The 23,590-nt window shown below is 40.2% G+C and overlaps 2 protein-coding genes across 2 annotated transcripts; both read right to left on the bottom strand.

Annotated features, from left to right (window-relative positions):
- Positions 1-1,139: 1,139 nt before the first annotated feature.
- Positions 1,140-4,877, bottom strand: LOC139448966 (uncharacterized). The gene is made up of 3 exons (XM_071230467.1): positions 4,718-4,877; positions 3,426-3,615; positions 1,140-1,232 (listed from the first exon to the last, which is right to left on the bottom strand). The coding sequence occupies exons 1-3, from the start codon at positions 4,855-4,857 to the stop codon at positions 1,140-1,142; spliced, it is 423 nt and encodes a 140-aa protein (XP_071086568.1). The 5' UTR covers positions 4,858-4,877.
- Positions 4,878-20,643: 15,766 nt separating this feature from the next.
- Positions 20,644-23,079, bottom strand: LOC139448964 (ankyrin repeat domain-containing protein 36A-like). Its single transcript, XM_071230466.1, has 6 exons — positions 22,783-23,079; positions 21,913-22,713; positions 21,493-21,783; positions 21,193-21,363; positions 20,923-21,033; positions 20,644-20,823 (listed from the first exon to the last, which is right to left on the bottom strand). The coding sequence occupies exons 1-6, from the start codon at positions 23,077-23,079 to the stop codon at positions 20,644-20,646; spliced, it is 1,851 nt and encodes a 616-aa protein (XP_071086567.1).
- Between the last annotated feature and the right edge of the window lie 511 nt (positions 23,080-23,590).

Raw genomic sequence — 23,590 nt, 5'->3', positions numbered from 1 at the left:
GGCCAGCATGCAAGACCTGAAACAAGAGTCAAGCAAAGATGACTTGGAGGGTATGCGACTAGTTGACAATGAAAAGGTGGCCGAAGCATTGAACACAGCTCTGCGACTGCATCGTTCGACATCCACTGACTGCGACGACCCTCAGCTGCAGATAGCCAAGGAGAGAAAATGGGGAGCATGCTGGAAAGTGACACTGAAATGTGTTGTATGTGACTTCACAGCACCTGAAATGAAGCTGTATAAAGAAATCAAGACAGGCAAACCTGGACCAAACCCAGCAGCCCCTAACGTAGGACTTGCCTTGGGTCTTCAAGACACCCCTATTGGAAACACAAGAGCCAGGTTACTGATGGCAAACATGGACATTCCGCCCCCATGCAGGAGCAGTATGCAGAGGACCTCTAACAAGGTGGCTATTGCTGTTACTGAACTGAATACACAGGATATGGCTAAAAAAGTTGAATTGGTAAAGGAAGTTAATCGGAAGAGGGGTACTGAGCCATGCGAGATGAATATTGCCATGGATGGCCGATACAACTCAACGACAATAGCAAGCAGGAAGAAGCCAGGGCAGAATGCATCACAAGCAATCGGCATAGCCTGCGAAACTGTTACTGATAAGAAGTTCATCATCGGCGCGTCATTCCAGAATAAGCTGTGCTGGACTGGTGCTTGGCTGAAAGGAAAAGGAATGGATGTGAAGGGGGGCACCCAGACTGTACAGCAAACATGTCGGCCTTCGCTCCGTTCTCCGAGTTCAATATGGGAGAGGACATTGGAAATCAGCTTGCGCTACAGGGTGTGCTCATTAAGTATGCTACTACCGATGGGGATTCTAAGTCTGCAGAAGGAATAGACCAAGCTCTGAAAGTGTTAGACCCTATGTGGAAGGTGCAGAGGCTAGCTGATCCCACCCACTTGGCTCAAGGACAGTTTCGGCAATGCTACAGAGCTGATTTCAACCCAGATATGTTCCCCGGCACTACTCGAACACAGAAATTGGAGACTAAGAAGGTGCTAAGTCAAGATGTAAAGGCACGGTGCAGCCTGATACTGAAAGAACTCATGAAGGATCATGCAGGCGACATGAAAGCACTTCGTAGTATCTTACCTAGAGTGCTCGAAGCAACCCTTAAGTGCTACAGCGGCGACTGCTCCAGGTGTGCCCGGTACTCTGTTGTGTGTCGAGGCGGTGTAACAAACAGCTGGTGGCAGCGGTCCATGTTCCTCGGCTGCAACAAAATCACTCATTTCAATATGGATGACAATGATAAACACTTGCTGAATGAAATTCTCAAGATGAAGCTGAGTGTTGAAGTTGTCGAACAAATGAAACTGTACACAGACACACAGAAATGTGAAGCCGTGAACCGATCAATGAGTATTTCTTTGCCAAAGAACGTGAACTTTTCAAGAAATATGATCGGGAGGGCTTCATCGACTATTCATAGGCTCAACAATGGCCCCGGGACATCAGCAATCGACAAGTGCCAAAACTCTGGTGTTGAACTATCAAGTCGAGCTGTGCGGTCACTTGAACAAATGGACAAGGAAGCTGCCTATCACAAGGAATACCAGAAAAGCCCCCCAGTGTTGTGAAAAGAAAGCTTGTACAGCATGGGAGCAAAATTAGTGAACATTTAAAGTCAAAACTGAGTGACAAACAGAGGGGGGACTACAAAAAGGGTCAACTTGACCCTGTGCCATGTTTTAGCAAACAAGCTGACCATTCATATTCAAAGAAATGAACATGTGCAGTAATACTGTAGCTAATGACTAGCTTATGACTGACTTTGTGTAAAAAATTGAGTTGAAATAGGTAACAGTTGCTGTACAGCTATGTTTTTTGTATATGCAATGCTAACAATCAGCTGTCACTGTGCTGAACATCAGTTAATGAATAAAATCTTAATCATTTACTTTGCTTGTTGTTGTCTCTTTTCACAGCTTCAAAGCCAAAAGGCAATCTGCATATGGCGCATGGCCTTTGCATGCACCCCTGTTGACACAGGCTATTCTGTCTGCATTAATGCTATGAGGCTCAGCAGAAAGATGTTCGACATAGGTGCATTTGGAATTATGGCACAAATGGCTGATGTCCAAATCACCTATGTCGAAATCTTCCCTATGCACGATGTAGCTGAGTCTATGGGCATTTATGGTGCGCCACTTGTTGGATATGGGGCAATAGTACCTCAAAACCCCATATCCACTGGGCTTACATGCCCTTGACCAGATGTGACATGGGCCGTTTTGACACGTGCCATGTTGGTCACTTTTGGCTGAATGCCGAGCAAATATTTCTACTTCTTAAAAAAGGCTTCGATGTTGGCCATATTAATATTGCCCAAGTGCAAACGAGGCACGACAGGTGTAGTGATACATGATTCTACCATATTGGAACTCATGTGACTTATTATGATGCTAGCATTCACTCATTTCAACAACATGCATAAAATCGCACGTTCGAAAAAGTACACAAAATCGTTAAAAAAAATATAAAAATATTTCAACCTGAAAACACATGTACACAGATTTCAACACTTACTATGAATATATGTGCCAAGTTTCAAGTCAATTTCTTGCATAATGATAGAGATATAGTGAATCAAACATATGCACTAGCCTCACCATATCAGGACAGGAAAGTGTATGCAATTCAAATAAAACTTCATCAATACTAAGCCCATACACTGTTGAAGGCTCACAGAAAATTTGGAATCCCTAACTCATACACAGCTTGACTTATAGTCATTTGAAATCATGCTGCATCCATAGCACTTGAGAGTACATTTTTGGCATGAATTCATTTCAAATGCAATTCTAATTTCTCCATAACTCCATAACCAAAAGGAAATGGACAAAACAAGCAAGTGTTCCTGTCTCGTCATTACATATACTATCAACAGACATCATTTTCAGTCCGGTATATCAATTCCTTTTTTTTTGGCCTATTTTTAGGTACATGCATGCATTTTTTAACAAAAAAATTGAATTAAAGTTCATATTTTTTAACAAAAATGAAAATTGAAACTGTTAAATTTTTATTCACATGAAAGCCCTGTCTTTACTCATTAAAATGATTGGTGGGACAGGTAGCTGTGTACAGCCAATCAAGTGCAGCGAGTCACCAGGTGTGACCACTCTCAGCTGACACCAGGCCAATACACGACAAGGTGTCAAACTGCGTGTACAGCTCAACTGCAATTTGGACTGCTGGCACAAGACATATGTATGTCTCGAGAGTTTCTAATACATTTACACGCTTGTCATTGCCATTGACATTACACAGTGATGGGGTATATAGGTACATCTTGTGCTCAGAGCACATTAGTTCTGTCCGAGACAATCACGATGAAAGGCGATCGCAAGAGAATCAAGTCACAGTTCAGCAAGGGCCACACTCCCTGGAACAAAGGTCTCACCCTTGAGTCTGAAGAGACAGAAAGTGACTCTCCACCCCAGATACCCAGGACTGTCACTAGGATGAGTGCTGAAGACTTCTCACTGGTTACCAAGTCTAGGCTGGATGGCACTGGGCTGTCGACACCTGACTGTGAGGGCATCTCTACCTCTGTGAGGCTGTTGCGGCCTACTGCGGCCAGCATGCAAGACCTGAAACAAGAGTCAAGCAAAGATGACTTGGAGGGTATGCGACTAGTTGACAATGAAAAGGTGGCCGAAGCATTGAACACAGCTCTGCGACTGCATCGTTCGACATCCACTGACTGCGACGACCCTCAGCTGCAGATAGCCAAGGAGAGAAAATGGGGAGCATGCTGGAAAGTGACACTGAAATGTGTTGTATGTGACTTCACAGCACCTGAAATGAAGCTGTATAAAGAAATCAAGACAGGCAAACCTGGACCAAACCCAGCAGCCCCTAACGTAGGACTTGCCTTGGGTCTTCAAGACACCCCTATTGGAAACACAAGAGCCAGGTTACTGATGGCAAACATGGACATTCCGCCCCCATGCAGGAGCAGTATGCAGAGGACCTCTAACAAGGTGGCTATTGCTGTTACTGAACTGAATACACAGGATATGGCTAAAAAAGTTGAATTGGTAAAGGAAGTTAATCGGAAGAGGGGTACTGAGCCATGCGAGATGAATATTGCCATGGATGGCCGATACAACTCAACGACAATAGCAAGCAGGAAGAAGCCAGGGCAGAATGCATCACAAGCAATCGGCATAGCCTGCGAAACTGTTACTGATAAGAAGTTCATCATCGGCGCGTCATTCCAGAATAAGCTGTGCTGGACTGGTGCTTGGCTGAAAGGAAAAGGAATGGATGTGAAGTGTCCAGGGGGGCACCCAGACTGTACAGCAAACATGTCGGCCTTCGCTCCGTTCTCCGAGTTCAATATGGGAGAGGACATTGGAAATCAGCTTGCGCTACAGGGTGTGCTCATTAAGTATGCTACTACCGATGGGGATTCTAAGTCTGCAGAAGGAATAGACCAAGCTCTGAAAGTGTTAGACCCTATGTGGAAGGTGCAGAGGCTAGCTGATCCCACCCACTTGGCTCAAGGACAGTTTCGGCAATGCTACAGAGCTGATTTCAACCCAGATATGTTCCCCGGCACTACTCGAACACAGAAATTGGAGACTAAGAAGGTGCTAAGTCAAGATGTAAAGGCACGGTGCAGCCTGATACTGAAAGAACTCATGAAGGATCATGCAGGCGACATGAAAGCACTTCGTAGTATCTTACCTAGAGTGCTCGAAGCAACCCTTAAGTGCTACAGCGGCGACTGCTCCAGGTGTGCCCGGTACTCTGTTGTGTGTCGAGGCGGTGTAACAAACAGCTGGTGGCAGCGGTCCATGTTCCTCGGCTGCAACAAAATCACTCATTTCAATATGGATGACAATGATAAACACTTGCTGAATGAAATTCTCAAGATGAAGCTGAGTGTTGAAGTTGTCGAACAAATGAAACTGTACACAGACACACAGAAATGTGAAGCCGTGAACCGATCAATGAGTATTTCTTTGCCAAAGAACGTGAACTTTTCAAGAAATATGATCGGGAGGGCTTCATCGACTATTCATAGGCTCAACAATGGCCCCGGGACATCAGCAATCGACAAGTGCCAAAACTCTGGTGTTGAACTATCAAGTCGAGCTGTGCGGTCACTTGAACAAATGGACAAGGAAGCTGCCTATCACAAGGAATACCAGAAAAGCCCCCCAGTGTTGTGAAAAGAAAGCTTGTACAGCATGGGAGCAAAATTAGTGAACATTTAAAGTCAAAACTGAGTGACAAACAGAGGGGGGACTACAAAAAGGGTCAACTTGACCCTGTGCCATGTTTTAGCAAACAAGCTGACCATTCATATTCAAAGAAATGAACATGTGCAGTAATACTGTAGCTAATGACTAGCTTATGACTGACTTTGTGTAAAAAATTGAGTTGAAATAGGTAACAGTTGCTGTACAGCTATGTTTTTTGTATATGCAATGCTAACAATCAGCTGTCACTGTGCTGAACATCAGTTAATGAATAAAATCTTAATCATTTACTTTGCTTGTTGTTGTCTCTTTTCACAGCTTCAAAGCCAAAAGGCAATCTGCATATGGCGCATGGCCTTTGCATGCACCCCTGTTGACACAGGCTATTCTGTCTGCATTAATGCTATGAGGCTCAGCAGAAAGATGTTCGACATAGGTGCATTTGGAATTATGGCACAAATGGCTGATGTCCAAATCACCTATGTCGAAATCTTCCCTATGCACGATGTAGCTGAGTCTATGGGCATTTATGGTGCGCCACTTGTTGGATATGGGGCAATAGTACCTCAAAACCCCATATCCACTGGGCTTACATGCCCTTGACCAGATGTGACATGGGCCGTTTTGACACGTGCCATGTTGGTCACTTTTGGCTGAATGCCGAGCAAATATTTCTACTTCTTAAAAAAGGCTTCGATGTTGGCCATATTAATATTGCCCAAGTGCAAACGAGGCACGACAGGTGTAGTGATACATGATTCTACCATATTGGAACTCATGTGACTTATTATGATGCTAGCATTCACTCATTTCAACAACATGCATAAAATCGCACGTTCGAAAAAGTACACAAAATCGTTAAAAAAAATATAAAAATATTTCAACCTGAAAACACATGTACACAGATTTCAACACTTACTATGAATATATGTGCCAAGTTTCAAGTCAATTTCTTGCATAATGATAGAGATATAGTGAATCAAACATATGCACTAGCCTCACCATATCAGGCCTCAGACCACAATTAATTTCCTTCTTTGCTATCTACAGTGACATGACAGCCCACCATAATTATTATCAGTCGTAGGCTGTTCTCCTGTTGCATGCTGACCAACCTGCCACTTGTCACTTAACATGCAAAGTTTCGGCCAGCATTCACCATCTCGCTTTCGCAGTAACCACTGTCAACAATGCTCACCGGAAGTTTCGAGCCGAAACACACACAACGGCCTTCAACTTGGGGTCAAATCATGGGAAGCTGGAATCAATACTGTATAAATCAATAACTGTGGTCTGATGCCACGTAAACAGATCCGCCATGACAGTAGCACTGAGCGCAAGTAATTAATGGGAAGAGTCGCGTCCCTCGCAAGAGGTATACCACTCGATAAACGTAGCGCTGTGGCCTGGTCTGGGAAAGGGACGTATACTGACGCGATCGGTATAGTTGTGATACCACGCCCATACCACCAAAACATGTACACACACATTCATACACAAGGACATATTTTTGTTTGCCTACAGTTGTGTGCGTTGAATTCCTCTCCGACAGGTAAGCATCATCCGTCCTAAATTCTATAACAGGTGGAATGCAATTTTCCTACTGTCTGACAAACAACTTTTGGGAACAGAATTAGATTTGCTTTATGCTTGTGTGTACATACACCCAGAGAGTTCCTCATGGAATGATAAGTTTAGTCCTTAATTGCAAAAATCACTTTTTTTCAAGAGAAACTACTTACAATATTATCAGAATTTGATGATGTACATGTATTATGTGGTGGTGATTTCAATGCCAGAACTGGAACTAAATCTGACTTTGTTGAAGATGACATAATAGAGTATACTGAAAATCATAATTACTTCTAGTCTGATCTTATATCGGAATACTTCAATCTTGAACGCTTTTCTCTAGATAGAGTTTTAAACAGCTTTGGAAAATGTTTAACTGATTTATGTTCAGTTCTGAATATTCATATCATGAATGGAAGATGTGGTAGAGATAAAAATGTCGGTGACTTTACTTTTATTGGTGTAAATGGTACCACTGTAATTGACTATATTATAGCCTCTTCTCCATTATTTGACAATGTTGCAGACTTTGGTGTAGAATCTCGATCAGATTCAGTTCACCTTCCAGTTACTATGACATTAAAAGTACCTGAAACACACCAACCCTCAAACCCAAGGAATGATCAGGCTACTAAATCTTTCAAGTTTGTCTGGAATATTGACAAATCACAAAATTTTAGAGATCAACTCTTTTCTGACCAAGTTCAAGATTTACTTGATAATCAGTAAATACAGCATTGTCCAATATTGATGTAAGTATAAATTACTTAGTGGATGCCTTGAAATTAGCGGGCTCCGACATGCAAAAAAAGGTTAGAAATCCAAAGCTTAGTCAATTGTGTAAATGGTATGATGCAGAATGTGAGGGTCTTAAAAAGAAAAGATGTAGGGAACTCAATAAATTCAGGAGATGTAAAGATAAGGACTCACTTAGAGAATATCATAACATAAGAAACAAATATTTTGCTATGTGCAAAGAAAAGAAACAAGAATATTTACATGATAAGCAACAATCCTTAGAAAATAACATTCATGACTCTAAACTATTTTGGTCAGAACTGAAAAGTCTAAGCAAACATCAAAAGACAAATAATATCAACATTAAGGATTGGTACATTTACTTTAAAGAATTATTTACTTTCACAGATACTGATCAGAGCCCTGAAAATCAGTTCCAGGAGTCACAAGATAATACTCAGACTCAAACAGATACTCAGTTTGCAAATGATATACTGGATTCCCCTATTACCACACATGAGATTTTAGAGAGTATACATCATCTTAAATGCAACAAATCACCAGGAATGGATCAGATTATACCCGAGTTTTTTAAACATTCCTCAGATATCATTGTACCTTACCTTGAACTTATATTTAATGTTATATTAGAAAATGGAACATTTCCAGATGCATGGTCAATAGGGATAATTGTGCCAATACATAAACAAGGTGATCTAAATAATATAAACAATTACAGAGGTATTTCACTGCTAAGTAGTTTTGGTAAACTATTCACAAACATAATAAATAAAAGGTTAGTGTTTTGGGCAGATACCCTCAACAAAATCAATAAAGAACAAGCTGGATTTAGAGAGGGCTATTCAACTATTGACAACATTTTTATCCTTCAAGTTTTAGTTAACAAATACCTCAGTGTCAAGGGTGGGAAACTTTATGTGCTCTTCGTTGACTTTGCCAAGGCATTTGACTCAGTGCAGAGACATAAACTATGGAACCTTTTAAGATCACATGGCCTCGGCTTTAAGATGAACAAACTATTGGGTAGCATTTACGAGAATATTAAGGTGTGTGTGCGAAACAATAATGAGATTTCAGAAACATTTATTAGTCAGTTAGGAGTAAGACAAGGATGCATCTTAAGCCCATTTCTCTTTACTTTTTTCATAAATGAACTGGCTGTGCAAATAAATACAAACTGTAATTATGGTGTTCAGCTCCATCCAGATATTACACAGATATTTTTACTTTTATTTGCAGATGATATTGCTCTCTTTTCATCAACAATCAAAGGACTGCAGTGTCAAATTAATGAACTTGAAAGTTACTGCAATAAATGGAAGCTAACAGTTAACCCTGAGTAAAACAAAAGTTTTGGTATTTAAGAATGGAGGTCATTTAGCAAGTTAAGAATATTGGTCCTTTAAAGGACAAAAAATAGAAACTACAGGATTTTATAAATATCTTGGTGTTTACTTCAGTAGAAACTTGTCATGGCATAAACATTTGTATCAAGCTGCTTTACAAGCAAGAAAGGTCTTTGTAAGTATCCATAAGAGTTTGAAAGTTTTAGAAACCATTTCTCATCAATCTTTATTTAAAATATTTGATATAAAGATACTCCCCATTTTGTTGTATGGGGCAGAAGTCTGGGGTTTACAGCACATTGATGCCATAGAAAGGATTCATTTATATGTTTGCAAAAAGTATTTAGGTGTTTAAATAAACACTTCCAGCTTGGTGGTGTATGGAGAATGTGGAAGATTCCCTCTCTGTGTATATTCAAATATAAAAGTTATTAAATACTGGCTGAGACTTATTGACATGCCCTCATATAGATTGCCAAAAAATTGTTATAATATGATGATAGTTTATGATAATAATGGGAAAAGAAACTGGGTTACAGGTGTTAGAGAATTACTTTACAGTTGTGGCTTTGGTGATATTTGGCAAAACCAAAATGTGTATTCCAAACCAATGTTTATACTTTCATTAACCCAGAGATTAAAGGATATTTATTTACAATCTTGGACTACATCATTGACTCTAACAAACAAATGTTTTTAATACAAAATGTTTAAATCAGAAATAATTATGGAAGATTATTTATCAAAAGTTAATGTTAAAAAATTTCGAACGGCTCTTTCACGTTTTAGATGTTCTTCTCACGACCTTTTAATAGAAACAGGGCGCTATGTAAACATTCCTCGTGAAGAGAGAATCTGTAATGATATAATAACGTTATAATAACGATCTGTTAAGGTAGTGAACAGTCTAATTAATATTCATGAGTTATATTCATGAGTCTGCTCAAGTGTACGTGTTGTAACATTTGGATCGAGACTATTATCCCATATTTGGTTATCACGTGACCTCAGGGGAAAAGTTTTTTTTAAACTAAAGATTTTTTTAAAAACAAGACAGATAATTTAATCACAAATACTAAAATATCGTTGATAGCAATAGTTATTTGAATACTTTTTTCATCTGTACTTAATTATTGACCATAAAAAAATTGGATATCGATCGTCCGAGAAAGCAAAATGGCGGTCAATCAAGATTCAATATACGACTAGCTACTGAAAACAATAAAATCTGCAAACCAAGTGAAAGTCGTTAGCCACGACTTACAAAATGATCGTTCAGACTTTGGGGGTTTGGCAGATCCGCCCGACTGATCTGCATCGGTCGACTGGCTGTCATCGCGCTTTCGCTTCTTCTTCTTCTTCTTATATTGGAGATTTAACGTGCGCTTTCCGACTGCAAGCGTATGTCGCACACGGGCCCGGCCAGGCCATTTAATGTGTTTCCAAAAAGGGGAAAAGTGAGTTTGTGCAACCCAGGAGGGGGCTTTAGGGGTTACTTATATAGTAATTTTGAAATTTTGAGATTTGGAAAGAATGCCAAGAGTGGGTGAGGGACGAACTAAGGGAGCTGTGTGTGTTGGGTGGTTATCAAATAAGGTAGTTTTGGTTTTAATATTTTATTTGGGGTTTAAATGCGACTAATTAGTCCTGTTTTTATTAGGTATATGCCTAAGGCTTTGAATTTTTCTAATTTATTTTGTGGATTTAGGATTGATTCTAGTGTAAGTCCGGTTTTAAGATTTAGGGTGGTCTGTAGTGTTGTTCGGTGTGTTTGGTAGTGTGTGCAGTGAATGAGTACGTGTTCTGGGCCCACTTGCACAAAGCGATCTTAGCGCTACAATTATTGTAAATCCTTAAGATCGCGATCTTAGGCTTCGGCTACAATCGTCATCCACTTGCACAAAGCGATTGTAGGCTAAGATCATTGTAAGCTACAATCAAAACTTACAATTGGTCCGGACCAATCTTAAGTTGCTAAGATCGTTGTAGTCCCTTAATAAGCTTGACAAAATGGCGTGCAAGGCTTGGTCTGTTTCACATGAATAATCTGCTTTACGTTCAAACATTGCCTCTTTATTTTGTTAAACTTTATAATTCGAATCGACACTTTAACAACATGAAGAACGCACCACAGATTTAACGTCTGACATATTGTTAATTACCATAGTTAAACACGTAACTATCGAGTCAATAGCTGAAAGGAATATTCCCATCCGACTCAATACTGAAAGAAATGTGAAACAACATACCTTTTCCCTAAACAAGGGAAGGAAAAAATCCTAAGTCGTCCCGCAAGCGATTTGCAACGTCCTTGACATTTTCGATAAATCAAGGGCAGCTGATCTTAGTTTATACTCTAGATCGGAGTGGTTTCCCTTTGTATAAGCCCGTATATCTACCTTACCCAGTGTATCAATGTTGTTGAATCGCTGAGCTCCTCCTATATTTCTTTTGAGTCACATTCGTGTCAGTTATTTTGTCTTTAGTTTATCATTACATTAATCTACAAATAAATACAAGCTGAAGAGCAAATCATACATGTTTAAATCTAAAATCAAATGGGACGGGGACAAGCGGTTAAATATCAGAGTTTAAAAGAAAGAAAATACAAGTATTCATCGAACAAGCAAATATACATTATGAAACATTTGAATTTTTTGCAAAATATCCCATAAATAGCAAAAATAAAATTCACATTATTCATTAATTCTTATTTCCCGTCTATGCGTTTTTGAAAGTTCCCGTCTTTCTGTGTTTTGAAATGGTAGTCATAACATCCTTTGCTGTAGCAACGAAACGAAAACATGAAGGATATATTTAGGATTTTACGAAAAGCTCCCCCAAATAGATGACGCTCATGCATTTACGCGTTATGGTTTTAGGAAATATTATTATTATTATTTATTTTAATTTTCATAATAATTGTGTTACTAAATAATGTATTTAGATTCTGTTCGTATTTCAATACTTTAATAAAAACATGATTAGGTATTTATCTTGTTGAAATAGAAAACAATTCCTAAATCACGACAGTATTAATGCCGACAAGAACATATGCCTTCGGTCTAGTAATCGTTTCCTTCAAATAATTGGGACCTTTCTTGAAACTGTGCAAAGTGCGATGGAGGGAGGTACGTGTTGCGTGTCTTTACCGGTTCCACTTATTGTATGCGCAGCAAACTATGCGCGTTTGGAGACAACTCTAGACAGGAGACGAGTTTAAAATATTCGTACCTCCACCGTTGAAGATTTCAATCTTAGCTAAGATCGCGATCTTAACTTCAAGCCGTCTTACAATCGCGTTAAGATCGGTTTGTGCAAGTGGAATAGGACATTTATATGGTGATTTTAAAGTTGATTGTAACCGCCTAAGATCGATTGTAACTAAGATTGTTCTGTGCAAGTGGGCCCTGGTGTTTCTTGTTGTTTGCAATGTGGGCAGTTTCCTGTTGTGTGTAGTTTAGCTATTTTACGGTGATTATTTAGTTTGGTGTGGCCTGTTTGTAGTTTGGTAATTATTCTGTCAATTTTTTTGGATGGGTGTAGTATTTTGGGTTTATTTAGGGGTTTTTTGAGTACTTTCCTGATTTGGCTATTTGAGTTTTGGTATATATTTTGCCATTTTTTGTTAATTTTTTGTTTAGTGACACTTTTGATTTCTGATTTTGAGCTGGGTAAGTTTAAGCTTATTTCTGGGAGTTTAAGGGATAATTTTGCTGCTTTATCTGCCTTTTCATTTCCAAAGATTCCTACGTGGGCGGGGATCCAAATGAACTCTATTTGTTTACCTACCTTAGTTAAGTTGTTTGAGCTATTGAGTATTTGATTTATTAGTTTGGGGCGGTTTTTAGTGTTTTTATTTTTGAGGGCTTGTAGTCCACTGAGGGAGTCGGTTAGGATGAGGATTTTTTGGTGTTTTTTAGATTGCTGATTGTGTAGTGCTGAGGCCATGCCCATTAGTTCGGCCGTGAATATGGATTGGTTATTTGGGAGTCGATAAGATTGTGTGTCTTTGGTTGGTTGTGCGATGTGGACTCCGAAACCTGTGTGTTTTGAGATCGGATCTGAGGATCCGTCTGTGTATATGTGACACCAATTTGGCCAATTTTCATGTATGTATGCTAGTGTGGTGGTTTTAGCGATGTTAGGATCGGTCTGTTTATTTAGTGTATCGGCTAGTGTTGTGTCTATTTTTGGTATTTTAAGTTTTGGAGTGAAGATATTGGATGATTTATTGTTTTGTTTAAGATTATTTATTTTGTGTTCGTTTAGGTAATTGGTTATTCTTTGGGAAATTGGAGTAAGTAGTGGATGTTTCCGGGCTAGGGCTTGGTTTCTAGGGCTAATATTTTGTTTTATCAAGTTTTCGATTAGTGGGTTTGATTGGGACGCGGCCCAGAAATTTAGGGTAAGTTGTTCCCTACGTAGTTTAAGTGGCATTTCTCCTGTTAAGGCCTGGAGTGAGGTGGAAGAGGTGCCATGTTGAGTTCGTGTGATTAGTTTTAGGGCCTGATACTGGATTGAGTCTAGTTTTTTAATGAGAGAGTTGTTTAAGGTGTCGTAAATGGCACTGCCATAGTCTAGTTTGGACCTAATTAGTGACATATAGAGTGAGAGGAGGGTGTTTTTAGAGGCCCCCCAGTAGGAGCCGGTTAGGCATCTTAACGTGTTTAGGTCTTTGCTGCATCTGGTTACAAGGTTTTTAATGTGAGCATCCCAGGTGAGATGTTCATCGAAGATTAATCCTAAGAATTTGGTTTGTTTTTGGAATTTGATTGGTTTGTTGTTTAGTTGGAGGTTTAGGGTGGCGGGTTGCATATTTTTGTGTTTAAATACTATTCCTGTGGTTTTTTCTGAGTTTAGGGAGAAGCCCCATTTGTCAGCCCATTTTTGTATTTTATTTAGAGATTTTTGTAGTAAGTTTTGGGCCATTTTAATGCTTTTAGTGCGGATCCAGAGGGCTCCATCATCCGCGAATTTTGATGTGTTTACTTTGGGGGATAGTCCCTCGAATAGATCGTTAATCATAATATTGAAGAGTGTTGGGCTTAGGATGCTGCCCTGGGGAGTGCCATTTTCTAGGGGACATTGGTCCGATAGCATTTGGTCTATGCCCACGGTGATTTTGCGGTTTGTTAGGAAACTTTGGATGTAGTTAATTATTTGACCTTTAAGTCCTATTTTTTGTAGTTTTTGTATTAGCCCGTTATGCCAAACCATGTCGAATGCTTTGGAGAAGTCTAGAAAGATGCCTGTAGTATACTGTTTGTTAAGTTGGCCTGTTTTAATGTCCTGCTCTAGTCGGGCGAGGTTATCTAAGGTTGAGCATCCAGGAGTGAAACCGCTTTGGTCTGGATTTATTATGTTGTTTTGTTCTAAGTAGTGTTGTAACCTGTTTTTGGCCATTGATTCCATTACTTTGCATAAGTTAGAAGTTAGGGAGATTGGTCTGTATGAATTAGCCTGGTCAGCTGGTTTATTGGGTTTGGGGATTGGTATGACCAGGGCTTGTTTCCAAGGTGATGGGACCTGTCCGTTTAGATATATGAGGTTATAGAGTTTCAGAAGAGTTTGGAGTAGTTTGGGTGGTAGTTGTTTAATTATCTGGTATGAAGTAAGGTCTAAGCCTGGGGCTGTGCCCTTTTTCCTATTTTGTAGGACGTGGAGTAGTTCTTCCATTGTGAAATGGAGATTAATTTCTAGGTTATTATCTTTTGGCTCTTTGGTAAATTTGGTTTCTGCTTTTAGTTGTTCCTGGAATTTTTGGTTGAAGTTGCTATTGCTACTGACGGCCGAGAAGTGATTTGCTAGGTTATTAGCTTTTTCAGTGGGGTTTGTTGAATTGTTTACGTTGGGAGTTTTTTTATGACGTTTAATACCCCTAATGGCGTGGATTTTGCGCCAAACTGTTCTGGCGTCTGTATGATGGTTAATTTCTTCGCAAAATTTTTTCCAGTCTCTTGTTTTAGCTGTTTTAACTAAGCTTTGTACTTTGTGATTTAGTTCATGTGCTATCTTTAGGTGTTTGAAGTCACGTTTGGCTTTATTGAATGCGGATTTGCGTTTACGCCTAGTTTGTTCTATCTCCTCGTTCCACCAAGGAACCGAGGGTTTGCCTATGCTGGTTGTTTTGAAAGGAATGGAGTTTTTAGCTGCGTTTATTATATAGTCAGTGAGGTTTTTACAGTAGATTTCGGGGTCGTTACTTTCTAGGTCAGCTAGGTTAGCCTGGTTGCAAATGTCCTGAAATTTGTCCCAGTCGGCTTTGTTGTAGTGGAATTTAGGTTCCTGGTTTGGGGCTGGTGATGGGATGTTTACGTCTCCTATAGTTATATTTATGGGGAAGTGGTCACTACCTAGTGGTACCCCGTGTACTTCCCATTGAATACTTTGGGCTAAATTTGGGGTGCATATGGTTAAGTCGATAGCCGACATTTTGTGGTGTATTTTGTCGTATCTAGTAGGTTGGTTGTTATTTAGTAGTATTAGGTCATTTTGTTCTATCCATTCTGAGATGAGTTTTCCGTGTTTATCTATTTTATCTTCTATACCCCAGGTAGGGTGGTGGGCATTAAAGTCTCCTAGGAAGATTGTAGATTTATTGCCTATTTGGAGGAGGGTGTTTAAATCCTCAGGTTTGACCTGTTTTTCTACCCAGTGGTATATATTTATGATATTAATTTTTTGGTTGTTATTTGTTATTTGGATACCGTTTGCTTCTAGGTTTGGTGTGTTTATTTTTAGTTCTTTGTAGCTTAAATCTTCCCTGACGTATATGATTAGGCCGCCTCCGGCTCTACCTGGGTTTGTTTTGGCTCGGTCAGTTCTTATTGAGTTATAGTTTGGTAGGGTGAATTTAGATCTGGTAGAGAATTTAGTTTCCTGTATACAGACTATGTGTGAACCTTTATCTTGTTTGAATTTAGCTTTTAATTCCTGGCCGTGGGAGGCTAATCCGTTGGCGTTCCACTGAAATATATTTAGTCCTTCCATTTTGGGGGATGAGAGGTTATTAGTTTGTTTTGAGTTTTAGGTTTTGTTTAATTGGTAGCTTCCCAAAGTTGGGAGAGAAATAACTCAGAGGAGAGAGTTGTGAGTTTTAGTTTTTGTGCTACTGAGTGAAAAGCTTTAGTACTAGCATTTGGTGAGTTTTGCTTATGCATGTAGGCTAGGAGTAGTGTGAGGTTATTAAGAGTTTTAGTGCTGGTTAATTGAGGATTTTTGCGCCTGAAGTTTTTGTTGGTTTTAGGGGCTGAGAAAGTGAATTCATTTATTTCCTCGGTGGAAGAATACTCGTCTTCGTCGGTTAGGTTGGTTTTTATTGCTTGAGTTTTCATTGGGGAGGCCTGTGGAGGTGTTTGTGGTGTGGGGTGTTGAGTTTGTGCTTGCATGTTGGGTGTAGCTGTGGTTTCCTCAGTGTTTGAGGTTTTTTGTTGTGGTTGCTTGTGGGGAAGTGTTGTTGCCTTGTGGGCTGTAGAGTGTCTGGCTGAGGGTCGTTGTATGTCTGTGGTTTTGCTGTTTGCTTTGCATGCGGGTGTTGATGTTATGGGGGAGTTGGTAGGTGGCTGTGTGAGGTGATGTGTGGAAGTGGTGGGTGCGGTTTCTATGTGGTTGCCCCAGATTGAATCCGAGAGTTTGTGTGTGGTGTTTGAGTGTGGTGTGGGGAGGAGAGGTTTGGATGTAGGTGGTGCATATTTTCTTGTTTGGATTTTGGCCGAATCTATGTTTATGTGTTTGTTGGCCTGTTGTGTTAGGGCATGTCTGTGCGGACACTGGTTTGAGAGTGATGTATGTTTTATGCATTTGCAATGGATGCACCAGGGAGAGCATGTACCTGGGCAGTCGGTTTGGGCGCATTTTTTACATTTAGTTTTTTTGAATGTACATTGGGTGGCCGTGTGGTTATATCTAAGGCAGTTAGAACATTGCTTTCGCTTCTTGTCTGAGGTTACTTATCGTAGCGTTGTGAGGATAATGAGGTACATCGATGATGCAAGGTATTAATGTACAGTTGTAAACACCTTTCACTCAAATTAACAAGATGTTCTCAGTAATTAATCCTCGATTAATCAGTGTCAACTCAGTTTATTGCCTATTACAGTGATTGACCGATTGGACTATCATGTAGGTGCGATGTATTTTCAGCAATCAAAACAAACAAAGCTTCATTGTGTTGCAACTGCAGACAGAAACTGCTCAGTCCTAACTGTTGATCATGTCCGGTCAAAATTTAAGAATGTCCGGACAATACTATTTAAAATGTCCGGTAAGCAATATTTTAAAACGGACATTTGAGATTCCCAATCGGACATGTCCGGCGCATATGACGGTTTCCGGACCCCTGCTGTAATCTATGTAGTTTAAACTCAGTAGAAGATGAATTTCATTTCTTACTTGTATGTCCAGTGTATTTACACCTTAGAGAAAAATACCTGCAAGCTTATTATTACAGGTACCCTAATATTATTAAATTTGTTACATTGCTGTCAAACACATAAAGAAGTATCTTACAAAATGTGTCCATGTTCATATATTATGCCTCTTTATACCGACAGAACCTTATGAAAGAATAATCTTAGCTGCTTGGTATTAGGAAACTATTGTGTATATACATTAAGTACATATTTATAGATATTTGCCATCTGAATAAACTACAAACAAAAGAGTTAGAAATGGTATGAAACTACTAGGCTGTCATATGATATTGTGGGACGTGATAGTACAAATGGTTAAGTATAGTTATATGTATATGAAATGATATGATGTGACATGACATGATGTGATATGATATGAAGTGATGTGGTGTGATATGATACATGAGGGGATATGATGCAATATGTTATGTGTATTATAGAAATTGTGTAAATACTGTTTTTTAGTGTACATATTATATGGCTTGTGGTCTTCCAGTGTTGAATAAATATTGATTGATTGATATGAAATAAATTGGCATGGAATGACATGGCATTATATGGTATGATATGATAAGATAAGATGGGACAAGCTATGACATTGCTAATGTGTTGTGTGATATGACATGTTGAAATGTGATACAATATAGTTGTGATATATGGTACGATGGTATGTATAGTATGTTATGATAATGTTATATGAAATAATACTATATGGTATGATCTTATAATAATGATACAATATAATATGATGTTATAGAATATGTTGTATGATATAACAAGTTGTGATATGGTAATATAGAAATTATGAAATTACAGGGTATGGTATTGTACTGTATGTGTGAAATTATGTGACTGCGTTGAAATGCGAGGTGGAATGACATGAGGTGATTTGGTGAGATATGTGCATAAATTGTATAAAACTGTATATTCTTCAAATTGTACTATAGGCCTGTGGCCTCTTCAGTATGTGAAATAAAGATTAGAACAGGTGGATTATGTAATAACTATTGGATATACGATTGTCGCTTACATACCCTGATATATAACTTTTCTTCATTATTTGTTAATTTACCTGAAAAATACCATGTTGTGAATGAATGTCTTCCGAAACATTAAGGGGGCACGGGTAGCCCAGTCGTCTTAAGGCGCCTCCATTCGCTGTGCTGAGTTGCGTTCCTTGGGTACGCCAGAAACCTATGATTTTGGGTTCGCCCTGATTATGTTTCTAGGTTTGTAAGCACCTAGCCGTGCTCGTGGGTTTCACCGAAGTGGTAAACTTCTGAGACCTGCATCACTTCTGGCTTTCCTCCCACATTAAGCTGACACGCCGTGATATAACTGGAATACTGTTAAAAGCGGCGTTAAACCCAACTCACTCCCTCACTCCAAAACGTTAAAATATTGTTACAGCACAGAATGGACATAATGTATGCACATACGTAGTACTAGACCACCATTTATAAGTTGGATAATGATCCTTTTCTTGCACAAACAGGACATGATGAATCAGAGTCAACGTTTAAGTTATACATATACCATGCATGTGTACTTAGACGTACATCACAACGCATCAGTTTGCTTCGTGTTCTGCAGTAAATTTGCGAAAACTCCGCGATTAATTAACGATTGTCTATAATTTCAGAATAATTCGCGAATTTCGTCGAAAACTATTTTCTTTTTCTAGGTCCCAATTTAGGAGTTTTTAGGGACTATCACGCGAGCCACGTCAATATTCTCCTATTAAATCAGGCCAAAATCTGAAAGTATGCATAGGTCAACTTGGTTGATGCATGTCATCGTATTCAAATCGCGTACATCAATGCTTAAGTCAGTCACCAGATTGTCTGATCCCGACTCGATTATTTACAGACTGCTGCCATCTCGCTGTTTGTTGCTTGCACTATCTGTTTGGTTAGGTATGGAATAAACTCTTTCCAGATTCTGCTTATCATACTTAATCATCTAAAACTGGCTTCCAAAGGAGATATCACTTGTGTGAGATCAAGCGATATCTACGATCTACTTTGTAGATATCACTGCTATGAAATTGCAACACTATGCAGACCGTTGTGATGTTATTGTAACAATGACGTCACAATCAAATGACATCACTATAGCCGCTGCTACTGAAGCTGTTAGCAGTACGTTTTACACTTAACACACTGCTTATTATTGTCTACAAACTGAAAAAAAGTCGGAAGAATGATGTTGGATGATAAATATATAATCACCCTCGTGTCATTTAATATCAAATATATCAACACTCGTTGATAAAAGTAGAAAAACTCCATGGCAAGTTTTTCCACTTTTATCAACCTGTGTTGATATATTTGATATCAAAGACACTCGGGTGAGATTCTCTTTGTGTGTGGTTTCCTTAATCTTTCCGGACTTTCCCAATAATGCTGTATGTGGTACCATTAATCTTTCAATACCTTCCTTGTTGCTTTGTGTGGTATCATAACCATGTCAAGATTTTCCTTATTTTGCTTTGTGTGGTATCACAAGGTGTGGTCAAATAACGAAACGGAACAGAATTACAATTAATCACACAGAATTGTTTCAATATATATAATTTTGTACAGGCTTAAACTTACATGTAAACCAAAAAGAAATGATAAACAGTGACAAAAAAATGTGCTTGGCATGTACGTGGTGGTATATGAACCATGCTTTGGATGTGAAGCCTTACGCTGTACACTGTAAACTGATATATCCAAGTTGGTAGGTTAAATCATGTATTGTACTAGGTTGTTCATATACAACCATTTCAGACATTGTTTATTGAGCTTTTATCAGTTAACACAATTAGTCTATGTATCTGTCCTGATAGGTATTTTTTGCCACCCTGACAACAGCGAAATCCTGTCCATATCAGAAGGCCACAGCCAGATAACCCATATCTTGCCACTGCCTGCAGACAAGATAACCCATGTCTAGCCGCGTAATGTCGTTGATAACGTCATTGAACATTTGTGACGTTACAACAACATAATGACGCCATGTATGCAATGACATCTTTGAAGTGACGTCACGTTAGTGGCTTTGATACCATTGATCCAAGATGTCATCGCTAGCGTCCCTTTCAAATAGATTAATGGAATAAGACCAGTCACTTGAAAGCAAAAAGAAACAAATCATTCGAAAAGTTTGAAACAAGCAGAGATATTGAGAGTATCAAAAACTTAAACTGGTTTATTGAAATTAAACTAAACTAAACTAAACTAAACTAAACTAAACAGACACTCCTTCCTGTCCTTCATCACGGTCAGACTCTCCTTCCTGTCATTCATCACAGTCAGACTCTCCTCCCTGTCCTATATCACAGTCAGACTCTCCTCCCTGTCCTTCATCACAGTCATACTCTCCTTCCTGTCATTCATCACAGTCAGACTCTCCTCCCTGTCCTTCATCACAGTCATACTCTCCTTCCTGTCATTCATCACAGTCAGACTCTCCTCCCTGTCCTTCATCACAGTCAGACTTTCCTCCCTGTCCTATATCACAGTCAGACTCTCCTTCTTGTCCTTCATCACAGTCAGACTCTCCTTCCTGTAATTCATCACAGTCAGACTCTCCTCCCTGTCCTATATCACAGTCAGACTCTCCTCCCTGTCCTTCATCACAGTCATACTCTCCTTCCTGTCATTCATCACAGTCAGACTCTCCTCCCTGTCCTTCATCACAGTCAGACTTTCCTCCCTGTCCTATATCACAGTCAGACTCTCCTTCTTGTCCTTCATCACAGTCAGACTCTCCTTCCTGTAATTCATCACAGTCAGACTCTCCTTCCTGTAATTCATCACAGTCAGACTCTCCTTCCTGTCCTTCATCACAGTCATACTCTCCTTCCTGTCCTTCATCACGGTCAGACTCTCCTTCCTGTCCTTCATCACAGTCAGACTCTCCCTCCTGTCCTTCATCACAGTCAGGCTCTCCTCCCTGTCCTTCATCACGGTCAGACTCTCCTTCTTGTCCTTCATCACGGTCAGACTCTCCTTCCTGTCCTTCATCACAGTCAGACTCTCCTCCCTGTCCTTCATTAAAGTCATACTCTCCTACCTGTCCTTCATCACAGTCAGACTCTCCTTCTTGTCCTTCATCACAGTCAGACTCTCCCTCCTGTCCTTCATCACAGTCAGACTCTCCTTCCTGTCCTTCATCACGGTCAGACTCTCCTTCCTGTCCTTCATCACGGTCAGACTCTCCTTCCTGTCCTTCATCTCGGTCAGACTCCCCTTCCTGTCCTTCATCACACTCAGACTCTCCTTCTTGTCCTTCATCACGGTCACACTCTCCTTCCTGTCCTTCATCACAGTCAGACTCTCCTCCTTGTCCTTCATCACGGTCAGACTCTCCTTCCTCTCCTTCATAACAGTCAGGCTCTCCTTCCTGTCCTTCATCACAGTCAGGCTCTCCTTCCTGTCCTTCATCACAGTCAGGCTCTCCTTCCTGTCCTTCATCACAGTCAGACTCTCCTTCCTGTCCTTCATCACAGTCAGACTCCCCTTCCTGTCCTTCATCACAGTCAGACTCTCCTCCTTGTCCTTCATCACAGTCAGACTCTCCTTCCTGTCATTCATCACAGTCAGACTCTCCTTCCTGTCATTCATCACAGTCAGACTCTCCTCCTTGTCCTTCATCACAGTCATACTCTCCTCCCTGTCCTTCATCACAGTCAGGCTCTCCTCCCTGTCCTTCATCACGGTCATACTCTCCCTCCTGTCCTTCATCACAGTCATACTCTCCTTCCTGTCCTTCATCACAGTCAGACTCTCCTCCTTGTCCTTCATCACAGTCAGACTCTCCTTCCTGTCATTCATCACAGTCAGACTCTCCTTCCTGTCATTCATCACAGTCAGACTCTCCTCCTTGTCCTTCGTCACGGTCATACTCTCCTTCCTGTCCTTCATCACAGTCAGACTCTCCTCCCTGTCCTTCATCACGGTCATACTCTCCCTCCTGTCCTTCATCACAGTCATACTTTCCTTCCTGTCCTTCATCACGGTCAGACTCTCCTTCCTGTCCTTCATCACGGTCATACTCTCCTTCCTGTCCTTCATCACAGTCATACTCTCCTTCCTGTCCTTCATCACAGTCAGACTCTCCCTCCTGTCCTTCATCACAGTCATACTCTCCCTCCTGTCCTTCATCACAGTCAGACTCTCCTTCCTGTCCTTCATCACAGTCATACTCTCCCTCCTGTCCTTCATCACGGTCAGACTCTCCTTCCTGTCCTTCACAACAGTCAGGCTCTCCTCCCTGTCCTTCATCACGGTCAGACTCTCCTTCCTGTCCTTCATGATGGTCAGACTCTCCTTCCTGTCCTTCATCACAGTCAGATTCTCCTTCCTGTCCTTCATCACAGTCATACTCTCCTTCCTGTCCTTCATCACGGTCAGACTCTCCTTCCTGTCCTTCATCACAGTCAGACACTCCTTCTTGTCCTTCATCACAGTCATACTCTCCTTCCTGTCCTTCATCACAGTCAGACACTCCTTCTTGTCCTTCATCACAGTCAGACTCTCCTCCCTGTCCTTCATCATAGTCAGACTCTCCTCCCTGTCCTTCATCACAGTCAGACACTCCTTCTTGTCCTTCATCACAGTCATACTCTCCTTCCTGTCCTTCATCAAAGTCAGACTCTCCATCCTGTCCTTCATCATAGTCAGACTCTCCTCCCTGTCCTTCATCACAGTCAGACTCTCCCTCCTGTCCTTCATCACAGTCAGACTCTCCTTCTTGTCCTTCATCAGTCAGACACGCCCTCCTGTCATTCATCACAGTCAGACTCTCCTTCTTGTCATTCATCACAGTCAGACTCTCCTTCCTTTCCTCTTCACAGTCATACTCTCCCTCCTGTCGTTCATCACAGTCTGTGTTCAATCTTACTCCACTTGTTTAATTATTACTATATATTACACTATATGTATACACTTGAGAACATATTTAACGTGGGTAATAAACAGAGTACAACACTCGTTCTCGTTAGATACCACTTTTTCGAAGCTGTGACTTTGTATGCTATATAACAAGAATGAGCATAATTCTGTCTATGTATGCAATAACATTCATACAACATGCATGTGTGTAGATGTATAAATGCTAAAGCTTAACTATCCCACAGAATATTTGTTGAACGTGGTTTTGCATCGTAAATATTTTATGAATATAAACAAAATACACATGTGGCCTATTGGGATCATGCTGCATATACACTGCATATACAATATTTACGATATGGAAACACATGAGGGTATAAAT

The sequence above is a fragment of the Haliotis cracherodii genome, unplaced genomic scaffold (assembly GCF_022045235.1).
Source record: "Haliotis cracherodii isolate W230 unplaced genomic scaffold, xgHalCrac1.p SCAF_7, whole genome shotgun sequence".
NCBI classification, from domain to species: domain Eukaryota; kingdom Metazoa; phylum Mollusca; class Gastropoda; order Lepetellida; family Haliotidae; genus Haliotis; species Haliotis cracherodii.
This window is presented reverse-complemented; position numbering and strand designations above follow the sequence as displayed.

What these genes read in the sequence shown, in the direction of transcription:
- LOC139448966 (XM_071230467.1), bottom strand. Translation starts at nt 4,857, where the DNA reads ATGAGTGATTTTGTTGCAGCCGAGGAACATGGACCGCTGCCACCAGCT. An exon ending in GGTTGCTTCGAGCACTCTAG is followed by an intron (nt 3,616 to 4,717) that starts GTAAGATACTAC and finishes CTCTTGTTTCAG; the next exon opens with GTCTTGCATGCTGGCCGCAG. An exon ending in CTGTCTCTTCAGACTCAAGG is followed by an intron (nt 1,233 to 3,425) that starts GTGAGACCTTTG and finishes ATTTTGTTGCAG; the next exon opens with CCGAGGAACATGGACCGCTG.
- LOC139448964 (XM_071230466.1), bottom strand. Translation starts at nt 23,079, where the DNA reads ATGAAGGACAAGAAGGAGAGTCTGACTGTGATGAAGGACAGGAGGGAG. An exon ending in ACAGGAAGGAGAGTATGACT is followed by an intron (nt 22,714 to 22,782) that starts GTGATGAAGGAC and finishes ACCGTGATGAAG; the next exon opens with GACAGGAAGGAGAGTATGAC. An exon ending in ACAGGAAGGAGAGTCTGACC is followed by an intron (nt 21,364 to 21,492) that starts GTGATGAAGGAC and finishes ACTTTAATGAAG; the next exon opens with GACAGGGAGGAGAGTCTGAC.